Consider the following 13,143-nt stretch of genomic DNA (forward strand, 5'->3'; position numbering starts at 1 on the left):
GCCACCACCTCCCTGACGCCGTCGCGCTGCCCACTGTGTCGCAGTCAGCATGAGTTGGTCGTCCCCTCGCTCGCCACCGTGACCTCTCCTCGAACGCTTTCAGCTGCACAAGCGCCTCCCCGAACGGCATCTGCTCCACATCGCAGAACCGAGTCCAGCAATCGGGACCGAGTCCAGCAACTTCTTCACCATAACCGGGTCATCCAGTGTTGACCCCAACCCCACGTAGCGCACCTCCATGCCGCCGATCTTCCCGGCGAAGGAGTCCAGTGACTCCCTGTCCGCCATGCGCAGCCAGTTGAAATCGTTGCGGAGGGTGGCCAGTTGTGCCGCCCTGACATGATCTGCACTGATGAATCGTGCCTTAAGGCTGCTCCACACCTCCGTCGTCGTCTTCTTCAATGACATCTGCAGCATGATGTCCTCGGCGAGCGCTCCGAGCAGGTAAGCCCTCGCCGTCTTGTTCTTCTTCGGGTCGACCGCAGCGGCATCCGCTGGAGCCACCGCCTCCCATAGCCCATGTACGTCGAGGTTCCCCTCGACCTTGATCGCCCACATGGTGTAGTTGTCACCGGTGAGCGCCGGTCACCACAGGGACACCGGATTGCCTGCTCCGCTAGCGTACGACACAAGCGACATCGCCGGCGATCACCCCCGCAACCGCAGCTCTGATGCCAATTGTTGGCACCGAAGCCCTCGCCTTAGCTCACCGCAGCTCTCTCTCTCTCTTTCTCTCTCTCTCTCTCTCTCTCACTCAAACGGAAAGGAGGAGGAAGAAGAAGTAGAGTACGGGTGGACACGGTGGTTTCTCCGGCGCACGAATGCCCGCCGCAACAATGACACTTTTACTTGAGCACCAAATCAACCCACGCCCCGTTACAATGAACCCCACACGGGCTTTATACACTGGGCCAGCGCTGGGCATGAACCCCACGCCTCCTACCCAGCCGGGCACGCAATCGGCCTGCTCTGCTCACGCCTACCACACATGGGTCGCGGCGAGGCCACAACGATCTCCACGCTCACACTAACCAGTTCGCCAACAACCTACGGCTACTACGATGCATCTCATGCACATACACATGCGCACCCAAACACTACACACGCCCGCCCGCCACGGCTCTGATCGCACCCGACACGCCTGGTGCGCACACGCACGCGCACCCAACGCAGTCGCCGTTGCTTATTGGCCAACAGTGTTCACCTCTGGTGCATATGCACCTGAGAGCCGAAATGTCGTGTCCCCTTGGAGCAATCATCTCTCACTATAGTGATTTAAACCAATGATGAAGTTCCTCATCAGCATACATATTATGCAACTCAACCGGGATTTCAACTTTTTTCCTAAAAGTCTTGAGGATCATGAACAATAAGTTCCTCAAAAGTCTCCAGGGTTTGCAATTGAACCTGCAATTCTTGCTTCCTCTTCTTATTATGCCCAAACACATTAGCAAATTCCGCCCACTGTATGGAAGGAAATAGAAGAGGTGCCGGAGGTTGAAGATGAACAGTAAGAGGACGACATTCGTTGGATTTGCATCGTATGGCTCGGATAGAATCGAGCAAAACATATTCTTGTTTTCCATCTCTCAGACTAAAAAAAGTAAATATATCTAAAAAAACTTCCCAAGTAAATCAGTTCAAAAAAAGAACGAACTACTCGAGTATACTAATCTGCGCGCGGTTACAGATATTGATCAAACTCATGGGGACCTACCTTGGTCTGCCCATCCTCTAGCAAGTCGTACTTCCAGCTATCAGCTCCGTCGACGCCGTCCACGTACTCGCGTCCCTCGGCCGCCGCGCGCCGGCGCTTGGCCACCCGGTCGACGACACGCTCAAGGGCGACGTCGAACGCGTCTTTGAACGTAACCCCCTGGGCCGCCGGGTGCCGGTACATCACGGTGGGTATAAGCTGGATGACCCGCTCCCGCATCTGCGCCACCTTCTCCGGCGGTATCCTACGGAGCACCTCCTCGATGCTGACGTTGCGGCCGACCACGTCGCCGTGATGGATGAAGACGGAGTAGCTCCGGTAGTCCCTGGGCAGGTGCCAGGTGTACTGGAGGTAGGCGGAGATGGGGTGGAAGAAGACGGGGATACAGCCGGCGAGGATGGAGTCGAAGGTGGACTTGCGCGTGTAGCCGTCGCCGCGCGGCTGCATGCAGAACTGGGCGCTCTCGAGCAGGCGCATGGCGTGGCCGGGCACGTAGTGGTTGAGCTTGCCGAGCAGAGAGCAGCGGCTCGACTTGCCGCACTGCTCGATGATCTCGGCGCGCTCGGGCCCCATACCGTTGCCACGGGGACGGGGCCAGCCGGCGAAGCACCAGAGCCACGCGCGGTCCAGCCGGCGCATGCGGTCCTGCCAGCCGGTTACCTCGGCGTCGGAGGAGGGGTGGAAGTGCGACGGGAACGGCACGGCGAAGTCGTTGCCGTGCCGCGCGCTGGCCTCGGTGTTGAGGAACGTGGCGTTGCGGATGGCCAGGTCGTAGGTCATGAGCGTGTTGCCCCAGCCGGTTGAGTCCGGGCTGCGGAGGAAGTCCCATGTGCCACGCCCGGCGACGAGGAAGTGGTCGCGCCCGCCCATGGCGCGCCACTCTGGCCGCCGCGCCAGCCAGTCCATCAGGTCCCGAGACAGGGCGTCCCGCACCGCGAGGTCATTGTTGCCCAGGTGCATCGCCGCGTCCAGGCCGGCGTAAAACGGGATGTACACAACGGCGGCAGTGGCGGGGTCGGCCGTGAGGCACTCGTACCGCCGCATCCGGGCGTGGAAGATGATGCTCAGCATGAACTGGTCGGTGTCGTAGGCGCCCCGCTCCGGCAGCGACCCGCCCTCGCCGCCGCCCGTGATGGGCGGGCCGAACCCGTCGTGGGACACGTCCTTGCACACGTCGGAGGAGGCCGAGACCCGGTGGCACTGGCGGACGAGGTCGGCGTTGAACCGCGGCGGCAGGTCGTACATGTACACGTACCGGCCGGCGCATGGGTCCCGTAGGAAGAAGCGGGGCACCGAGAAGAACGCCGACGGCTTGAGCTGGAGCACGGTGGGCGCTGCCACCGTTGCGCTGCCTGATTTTTGCACGCTGGTGGAGAAGTGGTGGTAGAATACCATGGCCCAGAAGACGGTGTAGAGGAGCGCGAGGTAGAAGAGCCGGGACGGCCGCCGGAGGCCTCTCTCGGTGTTCTGCTTGCCATCGCCGTCGTCGGCGGAGTGCTGCTTGCCGTCAACGTCGTTGACTGCGGCGTCCAGGTCCCTCTGGAGGCTCCGCGAGAAGGGCTTCATCGGTGTTGCTGCCGTGCGTGTGCTATGCGGCATTCGGCTATAGGGCAGGGCGGGGCAGGACGGCAGGGTGCTAGTACAAAACCCTTGTTTAATACTGTAATCTTTTTCCGTTAGGGCATCGATCGAGGTTACTCGTATTCGTCGTCGAGTTGACCACATTAATGGTACTGACACACACACACATGTGCTTGCATGCATGTATGCATGGTGGCAATGTCTTGTGCTTCGAGCAGCTTTGGATCCCGCGTGCGTGTATTAGAGCATCTCCAGCCGTTGGCCTATCGGAGGCGCCTCAAATCACCGTTTTGGGGCGTGCGTGTATTAGCATCTCCAACTGTTGGCCTACCAGGAGGCGCCTAAAATCGCCGCCTAGGGTGACCCGGCGTAAAAAATGGGCCTGGGGCGAGTTGGTCTCCAGCCGCCGTCCCCAGGGCCGCCCCAAGGTGCGTTCAAAAAATTTAAAAATATAGCAAATTAGCCGAAGTTCGGTGACGTTCGGCTTTGAACACTACAAATTTCGGCATATATTAGACATGTTCGCGGATTTTCATTACATGCATAGTAAACTAATCAAAAAAAAACTTGCTGAACGCCGAGTAGTTGGCGTCGTCGCCGCCGTCGTCGGCCTTCTCCTCTTTGACACGGGCGCCCTAGCTGGACCCCTCCCCGGCGTCGCCATGGCGGGCTGGTGGCGGTGGCGGCGCGTCGTCGTCGTTGTTGTCGTCGATGATGACGACTCCTGTTTCGTCGCGGCCTCGGCGGCGCTGCGCGAAGCGCCGCAGGACGGCGCACCGGCGCTCCCTCGCCATCTTCAGGGAGTCCTGGCGTGCCCATTCAAGGGCCGCGTCGTCGTCGAGCTCGACCTCCTCGCCGTGCTCCTTCATCGCCGCCAGCCCCGGTTCCTTCTTCACCGGCGCCAGCCCTGGCTCTGTCTTCACCGGCGCCAGCCCCGGCTCCGTCTTTGGCTTGACGAAGCGCGGAGGAGGAGCCGACAAGGAGGCGCGCCGGCCGCCCTCGTTGATGACGATGCCGGCTGCGAGTGCGCCGGCCGAGCGGCGTCTCCGCCGCTGGCTCGGCGTTGACGCCGAGCAACGTTGGAGTGCCGGAGGAGTGGGAGGAGGAGCGCGAGGAGGAAGAGGAGGAGGAGGTGCCAAACCTCCTTGGCGCCCATTGCCCGTCGCGTCGGCGGTGCGCCGGGACGGCCGCCCTCGCCGGGGGTATGCCAACGGCGGGTTGTTGCCGCCCTCGAGGTGCGTCAGCACGCCCTCAAGGGTGCGGCCGGGGGCGCCCCACCACAGGTGGCGCCCCTCGCTGTTCTTCGGGCCGCCGACCACCGGCGCGCCGTTGGTGGACACGAGCCGCTGCTGCTGACGCCGCTCGAAGTACGCCGCCCAAGCCGCGTGGTTGTCGGCGGCGTACTGGGGGAGGGAGAGCTGGGCGTCGGTGAGGGATGCGTGCATGATCTCGACCTCGTCGGCGAAGTACGAGGGTTTGGCCATGGCGTCGGGCAACGGGGGAATGGGCACTCCCCCGTTGCTGAGCCTCCAGCCCGTCGGCCCGGCGCGCATGTCCGGCGGCGCCGGGGTGTTCGCCTGGAACAGGAGCCACGACTCCTGTTCGCGGAGCGAGCGGCGGCCGAAGCCGTTGGCGGCCGCCTCGTCGCCGGGGAAACGTTCGGCCATCGGGAAAGGGGATGGAGACGGAGGGGTGCGGTGGCTCGGAAAAGGGAGGGCAGGGGGAGAGCTCGGCGGCGGCGCTCGGGAGAGGTGGCGCTCACAAGAGGCGAGCGAGGCCATATATAGCCGAGCCACGCCCGTGTATATGCGTCCGAGGAAGGGGAAGCGTCGGCGCGCCATCCCGTGACGCGCCGCCCGTGAGGAATCAATGGCAAAGCTGACCGACGGCAGCCTTGCCATTGATTCCCCGCGGGAAACCGAGGCGTCGCAAGAAGACGAGGCGGGCGGGTGTCGCTGACGCGGCTGGCCTGCGGCTCTTTCGCGCCAAAAAAGATTCGCCCGGCGCCCCCGAGCGCCCCCCAGCGCGCCGGGTTCGGGTTGGGTCCGCCGGCGCCAATTTCGGCCCGAGCCGGCGAAAACTGCGCCCTTGGGGGCGTGACTGGACCAATTTTTTAGCGTCGATGGCCGAAAAATCGCCTGAGGGGCCTTGTTAGGGGCGCGGCTGAAGATGCTCTTACAAGGCCATGTAGCATCTCCAACATAAACACAACGTGCGCTAATAAACTTTTAACCGAAATAACGTTTTTCGCTGGACAGGTGTTCTGCTTTAGCAGAAGTGCTATATTTCGTGCTTCAGTAGACGCGCTAAAATTACAGTGCTCGCGCTCAGCACAAACAACATTTTCCATTCAACATAGAACCAAAAAATCAAACACACAAAGAATAAATCAACAATAAATAGTTTAATTATTATTACAACTCAAACAAATAATTTATCTTCCTATACAACAAATAGTTCAACAATACAACATCAAACAAATTTTGTCGTCCATTCCATACCCATCACTCCTCGATTAGATCCTTTTGAAGATCATCATGCGTTTCGGCACGTCGAATGGCATGATAGGAGCCAATAAATCCTGCCACCCTCGCAGCCCTCATTCACACTCGCACAAGACGTCCCAACAATTCATACTGAGAATAGTCTAGATCTTGCTCGCGCTCATTCTTCATGATCGTGTTATGCATGATCACACAAGTGTTCATGATGTATCAAATGATATTTGATGACAAAATCTAGCCGGTTCTCTAACAATAGCAAATTGGACTTGTAATCACAAAAGCTCTCTCCACATCTTTCTGCCGCCGCCTGAGCATTGTGGAAATCAAGATTTTTCTTACCTTGCAGTGCCATCAACAACTTTACAAATGTTTGCCACCTTGGGTAGAGACTATCTGCAAGAAGTAGCCATAGTTGTACGTATGACCATTTGCTACAAACTCCACCGGTGTAGTTTCACCATTTGCAATCTTATTCACGAGTGGTGACCGAGTAAGAACATTGATGTCATTCAAAGATCCAGGCATGCATTCTGAAAAAAGCATGCCAAATCCAAATCTCCTGATCGGCCACCACTTCAAGGATTATTGTGGTACCCTTTTGCTCGCCCTGGAATTGTCCATGTCATGCCTTAGGACAGTTCTTTCAACTCCCATGCACGCAATCTATTGAGCCAAGCATACCTGGGAACCGCGATCTTTGTTCATCTCCAAAAACCTTGTGGTGTCTTCAGCATTGGAAGCTCTAAAATATTCCGGCCCAAACACTTGCACAATTCTGACTGCGAAGCGCTTGACACACATGATGGCTTGATTCTCACCCATGGCCAAGTGGTCATCGACAACATCCGCCGGAATACCGTATACCAACATACACAAAGCGGCGGTCACCTTTTGAAAGGTGCTATGCCCGAGTTCTCCGATGGCATTCCCCCTTTGCCGGAAAAAACCCAGATCATGGCTAGCCAGTTTCTCTGCAATGCATTTGAATAACTCGATGCTCATCCTAAAACGGCGTCGAAAGTACTCCCTCCGTTCGGAATTACTTGTCACAAAAATGGATGTATCTACAACTAAATTACATCTAGATACATTCATTTCTTGGACGATTAATTTCGAACGAAGGGAGTAGGACTCGGTGTATGTGGCATTCTCCACGAAACAGTTCCTCATCGAATCATTGTGCTTCGGCTTTTTATTGACGTGCATAACTAGGATCATTGCGAGGTCCTCCTCGATTTGAATATCAAATTCTTCGTCGGAAGAATCGTAGGACGAACTCATCTACAATATTGAATTTAAACTAGTTTACAACTACAAACAACATGCATCAAATTCAACCACAAATATAAAGTTGAAGCAATACATACCTTGCAAGTGTTTTGTCAAACACCTTGTGGGCGCCGAGTTGAAAACGATCATCAGGGGCTATTCGTCTGAGGAATGGTGCGTTCGAGGGGCGGCGGCGAGGAGAGAAGGTGGAGGAAGCAGCGGCGGCGTGCGGGGATAGGCTGGGGAAGTGCCGATGGGTTGCCGAGCAAACGGGGAAGGTGGGGGCGGCGGCGCCTGCGCCTGGAGGTTTTAGATCTGGCGGTTGGTGAGATTCGCGCGCCCGATTGCCAGCGCGTGGGAGCTGGCGCAACAAATAAGCCGCGATGCCGTTTTCCTCCACGCGCTAAACCAAGTTTACCGCGCGCGCGATTATTGCGCGGCTGCTGAAGCGCCTGTTTTTTCCAGCGCAGCACAATAAAGCAGTTTTTTTCCAGCGCGCGGTTAAGATAGCGCGCCTGTTGGAGATGCTCTAATAAGTTCACAGTTTTGCTAGTTTCGTGGTGCCTATAAATTTCACTTTTTTGTTCTTCCTTCTTTCTTTTCAAGTGGATCAAGAACCAACCCCACTATCTATCTTAGGGAAAAGTCATAGCCTCATTATTTATCTTAGAGGGAAGCCACAGCCCTATTATCTTTAGGGTGGGGTGTGTGTGCGCGCGCGCGTGCTTAGGGGATCGTCAAAGTGGTTCATCTTGAAGCGAGGCGGTAGCCAGCACGACCATGGAGTGAGGTCGAGGTGTGAGCGGGACGGCAGCAATCTCTGGCCACGGGGGTGGAGGAAGGCGGTTAGGTTGGAGTGGGCTGCGGGGAGAAGGAGGAACCGTCACGAGAAAGGAGAAGGAAGAACGTGCGGGAGACAGAAGAAGATGAACAGTACACAATCTATTTCAGACTGTTGAATGAAGATGTGGCGGTCCAGATTTTCGAGGTACCTGAAAAATATACGCTCCCATGAGTACTAAATTTACTTGCGCCGAGATGCCATCGTCGAACTTTGAATCAGCTTTGGAGCCGTCGAGCAGCTTTGGAACCATCGAGCAGCTTTGGATCCCGGCCTGTTTACACTATCTTCCATATTTCCCAGGCGCACCGGAAATTCTAGCCATATTCTACATTGTGTCAGTGCTAGTATATATTTTTTCCTTACAAGTTGTATCCCCTAGCCCAAGGTTATGCTAGTTTGAGTGACGTGATTTTCTATACTCTCTTTATTTATATTTTTTTCTGTATATTAACTTTGTCACAATTCAAACTTTATGAGCTTTGGTCAGATTCATACTTCCTCCAAAGTTAGTACAAAGTTGAGTCACTTATTTTAAGACGGAGGGGTACAATATTAGGAGATCCATAATACCAAATCAATAACATTAGGAGGACAGCCCACCAGTGTTTAAATTCTAGTCTTGACATTGGTGATTTCATTTTTTTTTCTGTATTTACTTTAGGCCTTGCGACAATGTGCGTTCAGTGGGTGGAGACATTTTCGTCGACTACGGAAGTGTCTGTGGCGACTTCGTCAATCTTAAGATAATGTGATGGCTCAGTGTCTCGGAGGTGCTCATAGGGATATGCGTGCCTACGTTAATAGGGATGCCTGTATTTGCATATGTATAAGTGACTGCGTCTGTAGTGTGTATGGCCGCCGCTGCCCCTAATCTCCGCGAGAGCTATTTCTCGCATTAAGCGAGACGATAGCTGCACTACACCCGCTTAGAAGTAAGATCGCCGCCAACTAGAGGTGACCGAGTCGGTCTTCTCCTTTTTTCTTTCTTCTCTCGTTTGCTTTTGTTTCATTTATTTTTTCTTCTCTGATTTTTTCATTTTTCATTTTTTCTTCGGTTTGTTTCATTCTTTTTTGTTTTCTTTCCTTTTCTTCTCCAATTTTTGCATTCTTTTCTTTTTTCCTTCTCTTATTTTGTTTAATTATTTTTGCATTCTCTCTTTTTTTCAATTTATTCTTTTGGTTTTTATTCGGTTCTAATTTTTTTGGTTTTCTTTGTTTCTTTTTGTTTTTCATTCTACATTCTTATATACATGATCAACATTTTCTCAAATACTTGTTCAACATTTTTTTATTCTCCCATTTGTTTCTCATTCTACATTCTTATATACACGATCAATACTTTTTTCAAATTCTTGTCCAACATTTTTCAAATATTTGTTCAACATTTTTATTTACATGATCAACATTATTTTCGGATACTTGTTCAACTTGTTTAACATTTTTGTATACATGATAAAAAATTCAAATACTTCTTCAAAAATTTCATATACGTGCTCAACATTTTTTCAAATACTTGTTCAAGGTTTTTTCAAATACTTGTTCTTGTTCAACATTTTTCAAATTTTTTTGAAAAGTGTTTTTTGTAATATATATACTTAGAGTATTTTAAAGTATAAACAAAAGTAAAAAAGTAAAAGTAAAAAAAACTGAAAATGTAAAAAAAACAGGAAAAAGGGCTGTGGCCTCCAGCACTCGTGGGCCGGCCCAGCTCGCTCGGCCCTTTGCGAGTCCGAAGACAGACTCACTGAAGGCGAGATGTAGGCGCCCCCCCTACTTTCCACTCCTCTCCGTTGAAAAAAATTGATCATTCAGTTTGCAGTTCGATATATAAGTGGCACTAAAGCCGATTTATTTATTTAATTAACTGAATGAGCAAGAGATTTAATATCATAAATTCTTATTCTCCTCTTATCGTTGGGTTTGGTTGACGTGTTAACTTTTCTTTTTTTCTTGGAGGTCTGGGTGGGTGATCACATGGATTACATAGTGTTGATTAGGCCTCAAGTCACACCCCATCACAATGTCAAGTAAGCTAGCAAGGAGGATCTGTAGTCTCACTGTACTATAATTCTGTGTTAAGTATTAACTGCCTCTTTTTATTTGCTAATTTGGAATTGCAGGTAGTAAGCATATAATGTGATAGGTTAATTTTTGAAGATGGAAGATCGTAGAGATCATGAAAAATACAAAGGTAACTACTTTTTAAATCGATACCTATTGTGTTATGATGGCAACGATGGTTTCTTTTCTTTTGTTTGCGAATAACTATGGTTTCTTATTTATGTGAGATTACTAGAAAACATTGTAGACATGTTAGTTGGTACGAGTTACACATTTTTTTTGCATACATTATTGCTACTTTTCGTTGTAGGGGATATATTAGTGCTACTTGTTCATGTTGATACCGGTGACCTTTTTTTCTGGCTTCGCCGTGCCCAATGCACGGGTCATGGAAACGAGAGCAAATTTGCAACAACCGAGAGATGAACTGCAGCAATACAACAATCGAGCGGCATACCCGGTGCTATGACCACAATGAGATTTTCTCTGATGCCAACAGTGTTTGTGGCGAGCGGCGGTGATGTTGGCTACAACGACGAATCAACACTGATGTTGTGGGGGCTATTTTTATGGAGTGACTGGCGATGTTGTGACAACTACGGCAACGGAGCTGATGACGATAATACGACGGAGTGACTAGTGTCGTGACGACTGCAGCAGCTGAGCGGATGGCGATAATACGACGGAGTGGCATTGATGCTGTGACGGCTGCCGACGATGCTGCGACAGAGCTACTCGAAGTTGTGACGGCTGACACATGCCGCAACAAAACGTGCCGCTCTTGATGATGTCCGTTGTAAGCTACTCCCCCGTTCCTAAATATTTGTCTTTTTAGAGATTTCAAATGGACTACCACATATGGATGTATAGACATATTTTAGAGTGTAGATTCACTCATTTTACTCCGTATGTAGTCACTTGTTGAAATCTCTAGAAAGACAAATATTTAGGAACGGAGGAAGTAGATGGCAGGTGTTGCGAGGGATGCCGTGAAAGGGATGCGCGGTGCTGTGATGTTCCAAGGCACTGCAAGGGAACAGGGGAGAGGAAGGTGATCAGATTCAGACGGTTTCATCACGTCCCATACGAGTGTTGAGCAGGCAGATTATTTTTTACTTCCTTACGGCTAGTTGACGCCTAGGGCCTAGCGTAGCCCACAACGGAATTACTAAAAATCCGGCGTCATATTTTAAGCTTTTGGGCCGAACGGTGCGTTGGCACCGGTTGAAGAAATCCTGGCCGCCACATCATTTTTCTTAGGCGTTCGCTACAAGCATGCCAGCGGTCGAACAAACCCCTTTTCTTCTTCACCCCACCCACGTCTTCCACTCGCCCACTCAGGCCCTCCCCTATCCACTCTGTCACCCGCCCCACCACATTCCTCCTTTCCTTTCTCCCGTTGAATCCTCCCCTGGTGATCCTGACGAAGGCACTGCAGTGTGGGCTTGCGGATCCCAGCGAGTCCCTCCAGAGTGGGTAGTGAGCGGCACGACACTACGCTTTTCGGCGCATGTGGTGCGGGCCGCCGTGTGCGAGAAGGCTGCCGGTAAAACCCCGAGAAAAACATGGCGGACAAGCTGGATCCGACAGGCACCGACCATGGAGGGGTCACAATGGTCTCCACCGGTTGCTTGCAACGGCCATTGGCGCTTCCCAGCATCGCTGTGCCAGAGGAGTCCCCTTTGGCGCTAGTGAAGATTCGAAAAGCGGCAGCCATGGCGGGGTTGCAGTGGTTCGCGACATCTGCTTGCGACATTGGGCTTCCTTCCTACAGCTCAATCTCCATGTTTTGCCGTACAAGGGGGTGATGCAGCGGCCTGGCATCGCCTCCTCCATTCACATTTGACGGTCATCGATGGGACAGTGCCCTCAACCATTTTTCTTAAAAAAACATTATTGCGAAGGAACCGCTGGTGTTGTGGGAGGCGAAGCACTACAAGAGAAGCTGATCGTTCTTGTGAAGAGGATTTGGAGAGGTCGGCGGCTTCATCTTCCACCAACCGCACCATTGCTGAGTGACTCATGTAGATGTCCCAGCAGGAGTTGTTGCTGCTCCGGTGGTATGTATGCTCTCTCCACTTTTTTTGCATTTGCTTTTTCTTTCCCACGGATTACATGTAGTGTTGCTACGAGTGATAAGTTCACATATCATCATTGAAAATTTCTAAATCTTGTAATAGCTACATGGTAAATTCATGAAATTTTTATTTATAGTACATGGAAATTTTGTGTAAAATGGATGGAATGATCTCATGGCAATTTTAGGTATAATTATGTTCTCTAGAATTTTTCCATGGCAATTTTCCATTGTTGTTAAGGTTGCTTTTTGATTGGACTAATTCCTATGAGAATTGATGGAACTCACACATCATCATGGCAAATTTAGGAATCTCGTAAATTGTTGCACGACCAATTCATGATAATTTGATTTATAGCACATGGAAATCTTGTGTAAAATGAATGGACTGGTCATACAACATTTTTAGGTGCAATTTGTGTTCTCTAGATCTTGTCATGGCAAATTGCCATGGTTTTTAGGGTTGCTTTGTTATTGGATTAGTTTCTATGAGAATCGATGGAACTCACACATCATCATGGAAAATTTAGAATTTAGAAATCTTGTAAGTAGTTGCATGAAAAATTCATGAAAAATTGATTTATAACACATGGCAATCTTGTGTAAAATGAATGGGCTGATCATACAACAATTGTAGGTGTAATTCATTAATTTTTGTTAATGGTTTATCGTTTCTGAATTGTTTCCATGTCTCAACATTCCATGGCAAGTCTTCTCCTTTTGTGATTATGTAATTCAACATCTTGTTTTGGCCTGGTGAGAAATCAAACTATTTTTAAACCATGGCAACAAAATGTAATATGTTGCCATGGTAAATTAATTTTTTTATAGACACATGGTAAATATCCATGGCGTATAGAGGTTATTTGTCGTGTTTTTTTCTATTAAAGAATTTGTCCTCTTAACCAGTTAAGTTTCTGATTAATCCCTACACGTAGGGTCACCGACTAGCCGATAAATTGATTAACTGGTCGATTGATTAATTAACTGGAAAATTAAGTTGCCAACGCCAGCCAACCGAGCAGCTACTAGTTAAGTATTTCCTCAAGAATGGGTTTTTAGACCATGGCAAATTCACTTTTATGGAACA

The 13,143-nt window shown here is 50.8% G+C and overlaps 1 protein-coding gene across 1 annotated transcript; it reads right to left on the minus strand.

The window, feature by feature from the left end:
- Positions 1-1,577: 1,577 nt before the first annotated feature.
- Positions 1,578-3,332, minus strand: LOC119280516 (xyloglucan galactosyltransferase KATAMARI1 homolog). The gene has a single exon (XM_037561343.1). The coding sequence runs from the start codon at positions 3,314-3,316 to the stop codon at positions 1,685-1,687; it is 1,632 nt and encodes a 543-aa protein (XP_037417240.1). The 5' UTR covers positions 3,317-3,332; the 3' UTR covers positions 1,578-1,684.
- Positions 3,333-13,143: the final 9,811 nt, after the last annotated feature.

Source organism: Triticum dicoccoides, chromosome 3B, assembly GCF_002162155.2.
Source record: "Triticum dicoccoides isolate Atlit2015 ecotype Zavitan chromosome 3B, WEW_v2.0, whole genome shotgun sequence".
NCBI lineage: Eukaryota > Viridiplantae > Streptophyta > Magnoliopsida > Poales > Poaceae > Triticum > Triticum dicoccoides.